This window comes from Globicephala melas, chromosome 13, assembly GCF_963455315.2.
Source record: "Globicephala melas chromosome 13, mGloMel1.2, whole genome shotgun sequence".
Taxonomy (NCBI): domain Eukaryota; kingdom Metazoa; phylum Chordata; class Mammalia; order Artiodactyla; family Delphinidae; genus Globicephala; species Globicephala melas.
The window spans coordinates 46,941,776-46,956,123 of NC_083326.1; the positions used below are offsets into that span (position 1 = coordinate 46,941,776).

The following is a 14,348-nucleotide window of genomic DNA, read 5'->3' on the forward strand; positions in this document are numbered from 1 at the left end:
CTTTATCTCCTTTTCCACCTTAATTAGTATTGTAATGGCATTGAAATAAATGTTATTTAATACTAGGACTAACATCCACTTCAGTCCTACATGCCCTTTAAATATATATGACTAGAAGATAAAGAAAGAAATGACTATCATTATTAATTTTATGTTTGACTTAACTTTGACAGCCTTTAGGTTTGACTTCTTTATTAGCCAAGGGGAGTTTCATTGTCATCATATTATAACAAAGAGAAATAACAACACACTTTTAAGCTCTACAAAAACACGATTCTCTTATGCAAAACTGCATTCTTCTCATACATTATTCGTTTTACAAACAGCGTAGGAGACTGGTAGGTGATTATTAGCTGGAAAGATCAAGAATTATAGTTACCAGGTGGCAATTAGAAACTAAAAATTCTACTCCTGCCAGTCTGTGAGGTAAGTTCACTCTGACCTGTTTTCTGACAAAACATCAAAGATAAAAATAGGTAAAGCCCTCCTTACCCCCAGGAGATTTATGCAGGACAGCCCAGGGTGTTTCAACAGAAAACACCTAATTCTAGTCTGATTGAGTTTGTGGGCGTTCCTTTTGCCTCTAAAATCTTCACCATCATTTCTGCTAAGACACAAATGGGTCTCTACCTCCAATAGCCCAGAAAAATAATCCCAGTTTTTTTGTTGCCAAGTGACAAAGGTGACAGCGTCTTAGGCTATTTCTGCTGTACTCACAGTCCAAGGACGTGGCTTGGTACTGTTCTAGCTTTCCAAGATTCCCAAATCAAATGACACACAGAAGTATTTTAATGGTAGGAAACTGTTCCCTTGAAGATTTTTATTTTTTGCATCCTTTGGTTTCTAGAAACTGAATGTGGCCCGCTAAGCTTGGGCTACAGAGCCAAACTTCCCTGCCCTAAGGAGGCCTGGGAGACCTTGGGGAAGTGGCTTAACTTTTGTGAGCCTTTCTGGCCTTGGTTTTCTTGTTTATAATCAAGCCTGGAAAATACTAGAGTCTTAATAACTAAGAGCTAACGGTTGAATGTTTACGATGTTCCAGACACTGTATTACGTTTATTCATATTAACCCATTGAATTCTCACAACAACCCTGTGAGTTAGGGGTCATTATTATTATAATCCAAGATAATAAAATAATGAGGGCAGCTGGTAAGGCCAAATTAGGATTCAAACTCAAAGATGCAATTTTTAAGCACTCTGCTCCGTGACCTTTTGTGGTGGTTAGCTCTCTCCCCACACATAAATATTTGTATGTTTATTGAGTGTCTACTATGTACCTGCTACTCTGCTAAAATATGTGAAGGAACTGTACTGGAAATGAACCGGAGTTGAAGTGATAAATAAGACACAGTTTCTGCTCTTATTGAGTTTTCTTCCACCTCGTGGAGTTAGATTACATGGGTTCTATTTTCATCTGAGTTCAAAAAAAAACATTACTCAAGACGATCTTCGATTAAATTCAACAGAAGTTAGTAGTAATACTCTGAAACAGACATGTCAAAACAGCCTCAATTTGAATTCATATTTAACCTCCAAAGTTCTTTATGAATCTTTTAGTAATCAAATCAAGAAAGCATGACTTAAAAGTGACAACTAAAAACAGTGATGAACTAAAACATGACTTAGACGAGGAACTAAATGCTTTTTCTGGCCTCTGCCCTCAAGAGCCCACAAAATTTCTTGAATTTATCCATCTAAATCCTCCCCAACTCTCATCTCTTGATACATAGCTACCTCCCTTCCCTGGTCCCTTGCTCCTCCAATAACTGCCTATAATGTGGTCCTCTAGAGAGGGAACTAATGGCAGGAAAATATTAAACCAAAGCAGGCATTACATTCATTTTAACTTGTAAACATTATTGCAAACAGTAATGTTTCCTTATAGTTACTTTTCATCCTACGAAATTTTTTTGATATAGAAGTTCAGATGCTTGATATTTCTGATTTTCCCCCTACATGTTCCTTCCTTAAAATAGGGGTTAACTAAACACAGATCCTGTTCACGCATTCATTCATGAAAAACAACTGGAGTGTTCACCACGTCCCCGGCACCAGCCTAAACTACACAGGTATATCGGTTTAGGAGAGGAAACATCAAAAGCAACTACATCAATTATGTAACAGATGAGGTCAGAAGGCTGCAATCAAAGAGGAGGAAGAGCTGAATCTGCTTCTTTATGGCGTAACCTTTCATAAAGTGTGAACTGAATGGGAGTAAGTAGGGGGGGTTATAAAATGAGGAAAAAACATTTGGAGTTTTTCCTTCCAGAATAACCATGTCACTACTTTCAAGTAATCTTAGAAATGGAGAAGCACGGATGGTACTTTATAATGATAATGAAAGAGACAAAAAATGTGGAGCATATTGTTGAAGTTGTAAACCTCTTAGGGTCGCTTACAGTAAAGAGTTCTGACAGTTACATCATTGCAATCAGTGTGCCATACAGTACTGGGATCATTTTTATATAAAGAAGATACGTGTTTTATATGTGCAGAAGCTATGCTACACAACAAATAACTGTCCTTGCAAAGGAGTGAGGGACAGCTGTCAGTTTCAAGTGGTGAGCTAAAGGGACTTCATGATAGGCAAACTCAAAGTGGAGGAATCAGGCTGGGCTGATAGGCAGAAGATAACCAATATTGCCTGTCTACCAAAATAATTAGAAGAAAGCTCTTTTGATTCTGTCAGTTTGGAATTGAGTGTGTGGAACGACAGGACGTTTTTAAGGAACCATTTATTAAAGCTGGAATTGAACTGCTGTATGAACTCAACTGTAATTCTGTGTTATTGGGTTTTAAAAATTAAGCAACATTTGGGTGGGGAGCGTTGGTGTGTGTGTGTGTTTGGGGGGGAGGTGAACAGGTTTATAATTGCTTGGTTTCCCTGGGTGTTCTTCCTGGTAAATATTGTAGGTACTAACTTGAAGAGGCCTTTTCCAATATTTGATGAAGTATCATTACGGGGAAAGAATTCTGGTAGCGTTTCAGGAGCTGGTGCCACGAAGCAGATTCACAGTCGCCCGATAATCAGTCAGGGCGTACTTCCCAAGGTGCGTTTTTTCGTCTCTAACATTAGCGGGGGTCCTGCCCGTTGTTTGCAAAATATCCAGGCAGCATCTGAAGCTGCTGTTTTTCCAACTCCGTTAAAAAGTTATTTGTGCTTGGGGTTTTTTGGTTCTGCTTTTCCCCAACCCCGCCCCCTGGCTTTTGCCAGTAGAGACCTGCCCTGAGGGGGAAGGGGGGAGGTTTGTCCTGGGAGCACAAAACCATTTTCTTTCCTGGAAATAAGTTGACGTCAACTGGGAGCTGTTTTTGGTTGCTTTGTTTCCCGGAGCGTCCAACCCAGCACACTGCCTTCGGCAAATTGCAAGCAATTCAAAGCAGCTCGCCCAGCAGGGAGGGGAATCGGGGAGGAGGGAGCTGGGGACCCCCGCCGCCTGCAGAAGTGGGGAGACCTGGGAAGCGGCTTCACTCCTGGACTGGAATGTGGGTCCGAGTCCCCAGGCCGAGCCGGGAGCGCAGCCCCGAGCCAACGAGGCCCTTAGGTTCACTGCGTCGGCGGTGAGGGCCGCCGGGGAGCAGCCCCTGGTAGGTAACTTGCCGGGCGCCCACCTGAATTCTCAGAACCGCTGAAATGCCCCGCCGGAGAGTTCCGGCGGCCCCAAAACCTGGGAACATCCCGGGACAAAGAGGCTTCCGGAAGTAGCCGGTGCTACTGGTGTGTGCCAACTCGTGTGCGCGGGCCCGCGTATGCGACTAACTTAGCTGCCTACTGCCTTGGGCTCCTTTGTACACATTTCCGGGGGACAATGTATTTTGAACAAAGCGGGCCGCACCTCCGGGACGATTCCCGAGGAATGCCACCTCCGGATTCCTCGCGTCCCGAGACTGGTCTCTGCGGAGAGGAGGACGGATGAGTGAGTGTGTGTGTGTGTGTGTGTGTGTGTGTGTGTGTGTGTGTGTGTGTGTGTGTGTGTGTGTGTGTGTGTGTGTGTGTGTGTGTGTGTGTGTGTGTGTGTGTGTGTCTTTCCCCGAGCGGGAGGGGGCCCGCGAGGCAGGGACTTGCTCTAACTTGTTCACACCTGGCACGGTTTCCCCAAAGCTCGGCAACGTCCAGGGCCGAGGAGGAACACGGAGAGCGAGGACTCATCGCTGTGGAGACAGTCAACTCCTACTTAGACGCCCATGCGGCCCAGAGACCTAGTCTTCCTCCCTTCCTTCCTCCCTTCCTTCTTTCCTTCCTTCCTCCCTCCCTCCCTTCCTTCCTTCTTACAAATGGACAGATGGGTTACTTTTGATGCGCAAAATTATAAACTGCCCTGAAAGCAAGACAGAGGGCCCCGGGGAGAGGGGGTCCTCGGGGGACCGGCAATTGACAAGACTCTCACAGCGGAACTGCTGAGAACTCGGACTCGGAAGGAAATCCGAGGACGCCCTTGAGGAGCTGGAGAGGCAGCCGCACAGGCTGGCCGGCTTGGGCCGCGCGCTGCTGGTACCTGACTCCGTAGGTTCCCCTAGCCCCTGGGACTCGGAGTTGACTAGCGCGCCGGGGGGAAACTCAGACTGCCCGAGGAGGAGAAAGTTAGAATACAGGGCGAAATCCGTAGGTGGCCGTGGCTGTACGTCCAAAGAAATCAGTCGAGGCCTCCGGAGGCTCTGGGGGCGCTGCCCCTGGGAGACCTGGAGGCGGTGACGAGGACGTGCCCGGAGCCTGGGCGCGCCGGGGGCGGGCCTTTGGCTGGAAGTGGGACAGTGTCTCCGATGGGAAAGCGGGACCCGGGCGAGCTCTTTGGCCGCCTTTCCAGTTTCGGAGGTGCCCGCCCCCGCGCGCCGAAGGCAGCGCAGCCCTGAGGGCAAACGAACGGCAGCTGGCAAACTTGGAACTAGAGCACGCTCGGGATCCCAATTGCCGGAATTGTGGCGGCGGCGGGGGCGGCCGAGACCCAAGTTCACTTTTTCCGCCCTCCTGCCCGACGGATCTTAGGGACCGGCATTGCTCGCTCCAACTAGGTGGAGCGCCTCGCCGGAGGGAGTTGTGTCAGTTTGCTCCGAGGCAGGAGGGCGGTGGCCTGGGCGAGTGGGGAGGGGTCCCTGGGGTCCCCAGCGCCTCTTCCCGCGTCTCCCCTCCCACCCGCCCCTCCCAGTCTTTCTTCCTCGCTCCTTCCCCAGGCTGACTGGACCGGCGCGGACTTGCCCCAGACCTACGGGGAGCGCCCCCGGTCTTTAATGACAGCTTAAAAGTGGCTGTTGGAAAAGTCGAAAGGGATGAGGCTGACGTGGGGCGTGTTTCGCTCCTTTGCAAGAGTCAGAAAGGGAGCTGGGAGCCTTGCGGCTGGCCGCAGGCCCCCGCGCCTCGCCCGCAGCAAGTAGGTGGGGGAGTCGCCGCTGCCGGCAGCCCCATCCCGCTCCCAAGCCTCGCCCGCTGCGCCCTGGCCGCGGGCGCAGAGAGGGTGCGGGGCCCCGCCGTGCCTCCTCCACCCTACTCATTAACCTGCCTGCTCCGCTCCGCTCCGGGCGGCCCCAGACACAGGCTTCTCGAAGTAGCATCCGCGGCCCACCGGGTGCTGCCGCCTCCCGGAACCCCCGGCTCCGGGGGGCAATGAGGGGGCGGTGGAAGGGGCACTGCTCCTCGGGCATTACTTAGAGAAGCGGCTGCCCCTCCCTCCCGCCGGCCCTCCCTCTCTCTCTCGCCCGGGCCCGCGCGCCACTCAGCCAGAGGGTAAGTTGGGAGTGTTTCACCCCCACCGACAGCTCTCCCTCCCCTTCCTTTTTTTCCCTTCAAAGTTTTCTTCGGAGTGGGGAGAGAGGTGGGGGAGGAAGAGGGTCCAGCCAGCCTCGGTCCTTACGCTCTCCCTGTCTCATTTACCCCCCGCCTCCCTACCCCTCCATCCCCTGCGCGCCGCTGCCCCTCCGGAGCAGCGCTCCGAACTGACAATTGGAGCGCGGCTCCTTTAAGAGCCCGGCTTTGCCTCCCGGTAGCTGAAGGTCATTAAACACAAAAGCTCTCAGCGCTGCGGTCCAATATAGCGCATGCGCCCTGCCCGAGGACTGGCAGAGAGACGGCAATATGGCGAGAATGCCTGGCAGCGGGGACTGTAACACCAGCGCGGCCGGCAGCGCCAGCGCCGCCGCCGCCGCCGCCGAGAACAATGGGGAGCGGGGCGAGGGCGAGCGCGGTGCGGGGGGCCGAGGCCGCCGCCACGGCCGCCCGCACTACTGCAGCGCGGGCGAGGAGGAGGAGGAAGAGGAGGAGGAGGACGAGATCCAGGAGGTGCAGATAACGGGGGACGAGGAGGAGGACGGAGGTGGGGGGCTGGAGGAGGAGGAGGAGGAGGAAGAGGAGGAGGAAGAGATGGGTCTGGACTGGGACGAGCCCCTGGAGCCCGAGGACTCGGCCGGGGAGGAGCTGGAGCCGGAGCCGGTCCATATGATCAATATGGACCAGAGCGCCGCGCTGGAGCCCGAGGCGCCGCCGCGGCTGCTGGCGCCCCGGGCCCGCGGCGGGCCGCCTGGGGACGGCGCCGAGCTGGACCCCGACGTGCTGCAGCGCCCCGAGCGGGCCCGGCTGAGCGAGAACACCCGGCTGGCCACCCGCTACGCCGTGCGCATCTTCCGGGAGTACCTGAGCGAGAAGGCGCAGAGCCCGGACTTCGAGACCATGGACAAGGGGGCGCTGTGCCGCGTGCTGCGCTCCTTCTACGCCGAGGCCCGCTCCAAGAGCGGCCAGCTCTACAGCAAGTCGTCGCTCATAAGCATCCGCAGCTCCCTCAACCGCTACCTCAACGAGCCCCCGTACTGCCGCACGCTCGACCTTACCAAGGACCCGGAGCTGCGCAGCGCTAACCTGACGCTGGCCGCGGTCATCCGCAAGCTTGAGGAGCAGGGCGCCGGGCCGGTGGTGCAGAAGCAAGCCATCACGCGCGCCGACCTGCGCAAGCTCTACACCTCCAGCGTCTTCAGCACCAACACGCCCTTCGGGCTGCTCAACAAGGTCTGGTTCGAGACGTGCATGTACTTCTGCACGCGCGGCCGCGAGAACCAGCGCGAGCTGGAGGAGGACTCCTTCGGGCTGGCCATGGACGAGGACGGCCGCAAGTTCGTCTACTTCAAGTCCCTCGGGCCCTACCACAAGTCGCGCTCGTCGTCGTGGAGCAAGAAGCGCGCCGAGAGCAGCGACGAGGAGAACTTGCCGCGCATGTACGAGACGGGCACCGAGTTCTGCCCCTACGCCAGCTTCGTCAAGTACCTGTCGAAGCGCAACCCCCTCTGCAAGGCGTTCTTCCAGCGGCCCCGGGACCACTGCAGCGAGGGCGATGTGACCTGGTACGAGAACAAAGCCATCGGCAAGAACTTGCTGGGCACCAGGATGCAGATGCTGTCCAAGGCGGCCAAGCTCTCCAAGACCTACACCAACCACTGCATCGGCGCCGTCTCCATCGCCACGCTCAACAGCATCGCGGGCATCGGCACCAAACTGGGCTCGCCCGCCCCGCAGGGCTGCTACGCCGAGGCTCTGAACGGGGCGGCTCGCCACCACTCCCCCCATCCCCCCACCCATCCCTCTCACCACCACCGCCCCCAGCCGCCCTCGCTGGGGAACACCTATATCCTCCCCAGAGACAGCCAGGTCGGGCCCGACGTGAAATCGGAGGCTGCGCCCAAGCGCGCCCTGTACGAGTCCGTGTTCGGGTCGGGGGAAATCTGCGGCCCCTCTTCCCCTAAAAGACTTTGTATCCGCCCCTCCTCGGAGCCTGTGGATGCGGTGGTGGTGGTTTCCGTGAAACACGACCCCCTGCCTCTTCTTCCAGAAGCCAATGGGCACAGAAGCACCAATTCTCCCACAGTAGTTTCACCTGCTATTGTTTCCCCCACCCAGGTAACCAAACCAAACTCTATGCATGAAATGTTTCTCTGGTACCACTTCGAGACTAACTTGTGCTAACTCAGGTCTGGGTTGGGGGGAAGTTTTTCAAAGTAGCAAATATGCTGAGTCGGATTTGATTTCACCCTTAGAAGCTTAACTCTCTCGATGCTTTTCAGGACAGTTTACACCTAACCTTAAAGGCTGTGAGAGGGCAAGCTACCTAACAATCCCTGCTGCGCAGTAACGCTGAAAACGTCAAAATTCTCAGAACAAGAGGGTCAGCTCAACCCTCGCAGCCTCTCTCCACTGAATGCCTGAGTTTATAAGGCAAAGAGTGCAGGAATACTGTGCATATAAATGGAGCAGTTACTTAAAATATCTTTGAATAAAATAACCATTAAAATACGGTATTACATATTCGCCCTAACTTTTGAAGGTAGAAAAAGTTATAAATTATTTAAAAAGAAAACATGCCAATCCTACTTACTGTAAAGGGGCGGGTTTTGGAGAGACTAGCGGTTGAGTGCCAGTTTATACCATAAGGTGTAGTTGAATGTAAAGCAACATTTGGGATGTAGTTTTCATAAACGAAAGTCACTTGTTAAAGTTATGGAAAGGTAGTATGTCCACTGCCAGCCAGGCTCCCAACTGGAGTGTGCCTCATGGTGCCCAGCAGAGTGGGCACTGAAACATTGCTGTCTTTCCTAGCACCATGGAGCTCTCTGTCTAGGGGGCAGATAAGTGGTGGGAAGATAGACTACTGAGATAACAACACAGTAGAGTGGAAAGAACACCAAAGTAGGAGTGCTAGCCCAGAAGCTGAGCCACCTTGGGCAAGTCAGTTCACCTCTCTGGACTTAAATATCCTCAACAAAGATAAGGAAACAGTTTTCACACAAAAAATATTTATTTCTAAGCACTTAGAAATCTGGGTGGAGATTGGGGATTCGATTGGATGCTTGTCTTATTATTTTTCCTGGAGGAATATATTCATATTATTAAAACTGTATTCATCTTTTGGGTACTGTGCTGTAGGAGCCAGAACGCAGAGGTCCTTGGGGACTCTGCTCTATTTTCCAGGCAGGAGTAGCCACGGGGTTTTACAGCTTTGCCCTCCCTGCCATCAAGCAGAAGTAGGAATTTCAGCTCTAAGTTTGGAGGTGTAGTGCAGGTCTTTCAAGGAACAGATGTCAGGTACCTCTGTGCTTTTTCCAAAGTGGAAATTCCAGTTCTGGACACACTGACCCTTTCAAACGTTTACTTGCTAATCAGCAAGCCTCAAGGCCAACCGAGAAAGGGGCTGTGAAAGGTACTATAAACACCAAAGTTCTCTAAAATACACGAGACCAGAGGCTTACGTGGCTTTCTGCACTTGTAGTGTGCACGGTAGTTTCTGACAGACCAGGAGGTGGTTGTAGGGCGTTGTAAGGATGGACAGGAGAGTTCTTTCTCCTCTTTGGAGAATTTGGGTTTGCTTTTTCTTTGAAAGCAGAAATAAACGATCACATTCTTCTGATAAAGTAAAAACCCTTAAAATGCCCTGGTTTCAAGTAGCACCTGATTAATTAAGAGTTAAAAGCCTAAGAGAGTTTATTAAAGTATCTATCTGCTTGAATTTAACAATGAAGCAGTTTGTCCCCTGGCATTTGTCTACTGGTTTCTTGACACCAGTGTCACATAGAATAATGACATGAGATCCACGAAAGATTAGGGGGGTTTGTTTAGTTGGTTTGGTTTTGTTCTAAGAATTGCAGTCACTCTGTCACAGTCTTTCATTTTAACTGAGTGAGATCAATCATTTCTGTAAACCTGAACACTGATTCTTTTATTCTTGAGTGATTGTCAGGTAACTCCCAGGTTAAATGTAGATTTGAGGGTCCATATGTTGGTTATGTTATCATTATGCCTCTCAAACAGTATCTTAGCTAAGTCTCTTGCAGTTAAAACACTACAAAAAGTTGCCCTCTTTGCTTTCACGAATGTTAGAGTGAACATTTTTTTTTATCAGCCTTAAGAAGTTTAAGGGAACTCTTTAGTAACTCCTGTAGAACTCACTTTATGAAGTCTGAGCATTCTAAGTATGAAACAGGTGTTTAATTTAAGTACAAAGCTGATATTAAACTTTTTCCTCCTGTATTTACTAAAATCGCTGTTGAGGTTCAGGGCATTTCCTGGGGATTAAGGACTGGCTGGGGTTACTGGCCGGAGGCTTTGCTTTAGGTCGGCAACTCCTTTGGCTGGTCATTAATCCCCAGGAAATGCCCTGTGTACCTCGAACTTCGGTCATTATCACTTAATTATAAACATAGGCTGTCTAATACAGGCTAGACCCTCATCCGGTGGAGTGGCGCTGAATTCCACTAAGGACCACTTGAGGCCACAGTCCCCCCCGATGTTTGATTCTTTTGTAACATTGCGAGTTTCTCAAAAAAATGAAGAGCCTGTTACTATCAATGCATTTACTGTTTTTACTTCTTGAGGGTGTTCATAAGTGTATCACTTATGGGACTGGTTGAAAAATGAATGCACTCAAGGATTAATGAAGATTATGGAATTGGTGATGTTTTCACTCGTGGAGTGCCTGGTTTTAGTTGGTTTTGGAGTGGGTGGAGGGCTTGGTGGTTGTGTTGGTTACCTTAACTGGTTCATTCAGGAATTCTCTTGAAGGTCTGTATTCAAAGTAAGGGATGGTTTTAGTTCCCGCCCCTCCCCACCCAAGGCTGTTGTGATTTAAGATGATCCAGTTGCTAGTACAACATCTAGCTCCCAGGTGGAGATAACGTGGTATTTAAAGGCTTAGCACGTCCCATATCCTACCTCTTCATAGCTGTTCTCTTTGCATGAAAATGTAGCATTTTTCCTGCCTCAGTCAACAGTACTTCAGCCTAGGTGGGATGATAGAGATCTGTAACTTTAGTCTTTATCATTTACAGAAAAAAGAATACTAGTAGGAGTTTAGATTCTAAATATCATAGTTTTGTTGCTAAAGCTTTTGTGGACTGTACCTTTCTTGGTACCAAACGAAAATGTGAAAATTAGCTCCCTAACGTATACCTAAAGTATACTTGGCAGCGTTCGTAAGCTTGTGACAAAGGTGCCTTCAGTTGGAGGTACTTGACCCCAACCCAGATTACTTCCAGAAATACTTTTAAGGAATCCTGTAAGTAGGAAATCTATTAGTGGAGAGATTCTGGGGTTGGTGGTGCACGTCCAGTGTTTCTGTTTCATCGACTTCACTAGGGGCCAGAGTCTGTCCTTAGAGTCTCCAAGATGAAAATTAGAGCAGCTTCCCTGTGAGGCACGCCCAGTGGTTCATGACCTTGCCTTTGAAGAAGCCGGATACTAATAGCACTTGGGAAACCACTCTTCATTCAGGTGCTGTCACGTGGGAAGGGAGAAGGAATACTCATTCTATCTACTTACTAGAAAAAACATGCATTTTCTGTATTATTGAAATTATCACCAAAATCTTATTTTGAATTTGGAGACTAGGCAGGAGGGATACACTTTTTTTTTTTTTTCTTAAAGATGGAATCAAACTTCTGTAAACGTGACAGAAGAGTGTGTTTAACAGCTATGGCAATTATAGGTTATCTGGAGCAATTAGGATTAACCACCTTGTTTAAAATGGGTATTTTCCTGATTTTTAATAATATTTTGTGGCTGTATTATTTTTTCTGATGCAGGAATGTTTGCTCTCCTTTACAGAAAGTTCAAATTGGTGAAGAAACTAAATGGCATTAACATAAGTGTGGAACTTTTTTCATTCACTCAGGAAACAATTACTGAGCACCTACTATCTTGGCTTGGGTACCAGGAATCTTTATAAACTAATCATTTTCCACTTGGCAAGTAGTCTCATTGGCAAGATTTTGGCCTCATTAAATATTAAAACGAGATTAAAATAAAGAAGGTTAAAAGGTGGCGAAAGAAATCTGTAGTTTTACTCTTGCATGTTCATGTTGCAGTGAGTACTCAGGTGTATTATTTTAAATTGATATGAACCTACATATATGTCAGCTCACTATCTCTCATATCTGATCCAGGAAATAGAAAGTGAAGTATTTGCCACCAAAGGAGCAAGTGGATGCCGTTCATCTCGAACGTAAACCCTGACTTAAAATCTGGTTCCCCTAACACATGTCACCTATAAGGGCATCCTCTCGTCATTGTAGATGGATTTCAAGCAAGAAGAGCCCCTTCTTCAAATAGGACTGTGAGTTGTGCGTGAGACCTCTTAGGTTTTCACCTTGATTTAGGCCAAAGCTCCACTTCAGTGATTTAATAAGTTCACTTTCAAGTTATCTTTTGGCATCTCCACTGCCCCTTCAAAAGCAGAATCGGTATAGGAGTTGCTTTGTGGTTACGTATGTTGAAAATCTCAGGACCAGACGTAAACTAGTATTCTAGAACTTTTATTTCTAGAACCTTTTTTACTTCTCTTGATTGATCATTCACTGCATTGTACCGATTAGTCAGGATGCTATTTGAAAGACTTCTTTGGAGAATTTAGATAGGGGATAGGTAGTGGGAATTAATTGGTCCAAAAAGGGAGATTGATTGACTTTGATAAATGAAAATGAAAGAAAATGGAGCTTTAGAATTTGAAACCTTGTGCTGATAAACATTTTTATTTAACACTAGTAATATTCTAAAGAAGCTGAATTCAGTTCAACCATTGTTTTTTGTTGTTGTTTTTCTTGGCCCCACTGCAGGGCATGCAGGATCTTAGTTCCCTGACCAGGGATCGAACCGTGCCCCCTGCAGTGGGAGCAAGGAGTCTTAACCACTGGACTGCCAGGGAAGTCCCTCAGCTCAACCATTGTTACCTGAACCTCTTGCTACCTGCTAAGTAGTGCCAAGAGGAACAGGATTCAGTTTGTGCCCTCGGTCAGGGTTTGCAGAGGACGGGCTTCCAAGCTGAAGTGATTCTCTGTTTGTTGCATGAACATCACAAGGGAAACAGATGAACTTGTCAAGTTTTAGGCCCTTTGGGTTTCCAGATCTGTGAAAGTTTCTCTTTGCCTTCTCTTTCAAGAGAGGATGGTCTCTGAATGGTGTCGAGTCTTTATAACAGAGATTGAGCTTCTATATGGTCTAGAAATAAATGGGCATTTAAGCCATTCAGGATATCTCGCTAATATCCCCTACGGGCTGGGATTGAACCTGCATGTGAGGGGATATTACCTAGCGCCCAGGGCTGTGAACTAGACACTGGACCCCAGCGCGTCCTGTCAGACTACAGGAGGCCCAACCTAATTAGACGTGTTTTAGGTTTTCAGTAATTCTGTTCAACACTTTTTTTTTTTTTTTACTGTCAGACTTTCTTCCTTTCAGCTTTTGCTATAACAATCTGACGGAGCCTTTTTTTCCTTAAAAAAAAAGATCCATTTATATCTGACAGCAAACTTTCCTTTGTGACTGAATTTTTTTTTTTATTCATATCCTATCCTAAATTTGTCCGCATCTTGGGTCACAGAATTTTCAAAACAAATGGAAGTGGGAACAAATGGAAGTTTGTTTTCAAACAAATTTTCAAAACAAATGGAAGTGGTCTTCCAGTATTGGAAGGCCAGAGTGTCTGAGCTTTAATTGTAGTTTTTGTCACAGCAGTTTGCTCTCGGGCAGCTTTGCAAACCCCAGTGGGAACTTCCTTTTTCTGGAAACCCACTACTTTCTGAGATTTGCGATTTGTGTTTAGCAACTGGAAACAGTTCAGCTCTTGTGGGCCCTCCAGGTAGTTAGTTCGGGTGTTTTTAATATGGGGGGGAGGGGAGCGGGGAGGAGAGGGTGCGGTGGGGGGGAGTACAGGGAAGTCCCACAGGCGTGAAGGAGCGGGGATGGGGGGGCGGTAAGGGTCTCCTGTGTCGAGTCCATTTCTGGAACCCTGGGAAACTGCGGGAACCTGGGGAGGCCTTGGAGGGAAGCCCCGGGCACCGTCCAGGGCCACTCAGTTCTTCCCCCATCACCAGCCCCATCTCCACCTGAGTATAGACATTTGAAACTCATCTTTGTAATGCAAGCCTTTCCTGGGAGTGTCTAGACTCCTTCACACCCTGAATTACTGCTTTCCCCTGATCACCTGGCAGTGAACCCTGGCAGATGGGCGGTTTGATCCGGTCTGTAAGGAAGGAGGCAAAAATGTGCTACCTACAAAGGGCTGACAGATTTAAGAGAGGTTAGGCTGTAGGCTTCTGGGAAGAAAGAGGAATTTGGAAAGGAATGCTGGAGAATGACAGAGATAAGTGTTGCTTCCTTTGTGATAATTGGGTTACCGAATGTCAAGACTAGTTTGGAAGCTTGTAATTATCAATTTCTAGTTTTAACTACATGTCCCCAGTCCAGGGTAACTCACCTGGTTCAGTCCGCGGTCTCACCACTCAGTCCCCATCCTTCCTCTCTTAACACAAGACAAAGGGAACTGTTATTTTTAGCACCAGGTCCCATAAGGGCTCTTTCCACCACGTTTCTTCAGCTTGTGG

The 14,348-nt window shown here is 48.8% G+C and overlaps 1 protein-coding gene across 3 annotated transcripts in view; it reads left to right on the forward strand.

Moving 5' to 3' along the window:
• KCTD1 (potassium channel tetramerization domain containing 1) overlaps positions 1-14,348 on the forward strand; it is a 182,327-nt gene that overhangs the window by 87,178 nt on the left and 80,801 nt on the right. The window contains exon 1 of one of the 3 annotated variants that reach the window (XM_030876455.3): positions 4,906-5,721. The exons of 1 other annotated variant lie outside the window; for it this stretch is intronic. Coding sequence is in view for 1 of the 2 variants with exons in the window: in XM_030876453.2 (XP_030732313.1) it covers positions 6,070-7,878 (1,809 nt within the window). In the remaining variant the exon portion in view is untranslated. Of the gene's footprint in view, positions 1-4,905; positions 5,722-5,746; positions 7,879-14,348 lie in introns of those variants that run through there. One more of the 3 variants, XM_030876453.2, reaches the window with a different exon arrangement.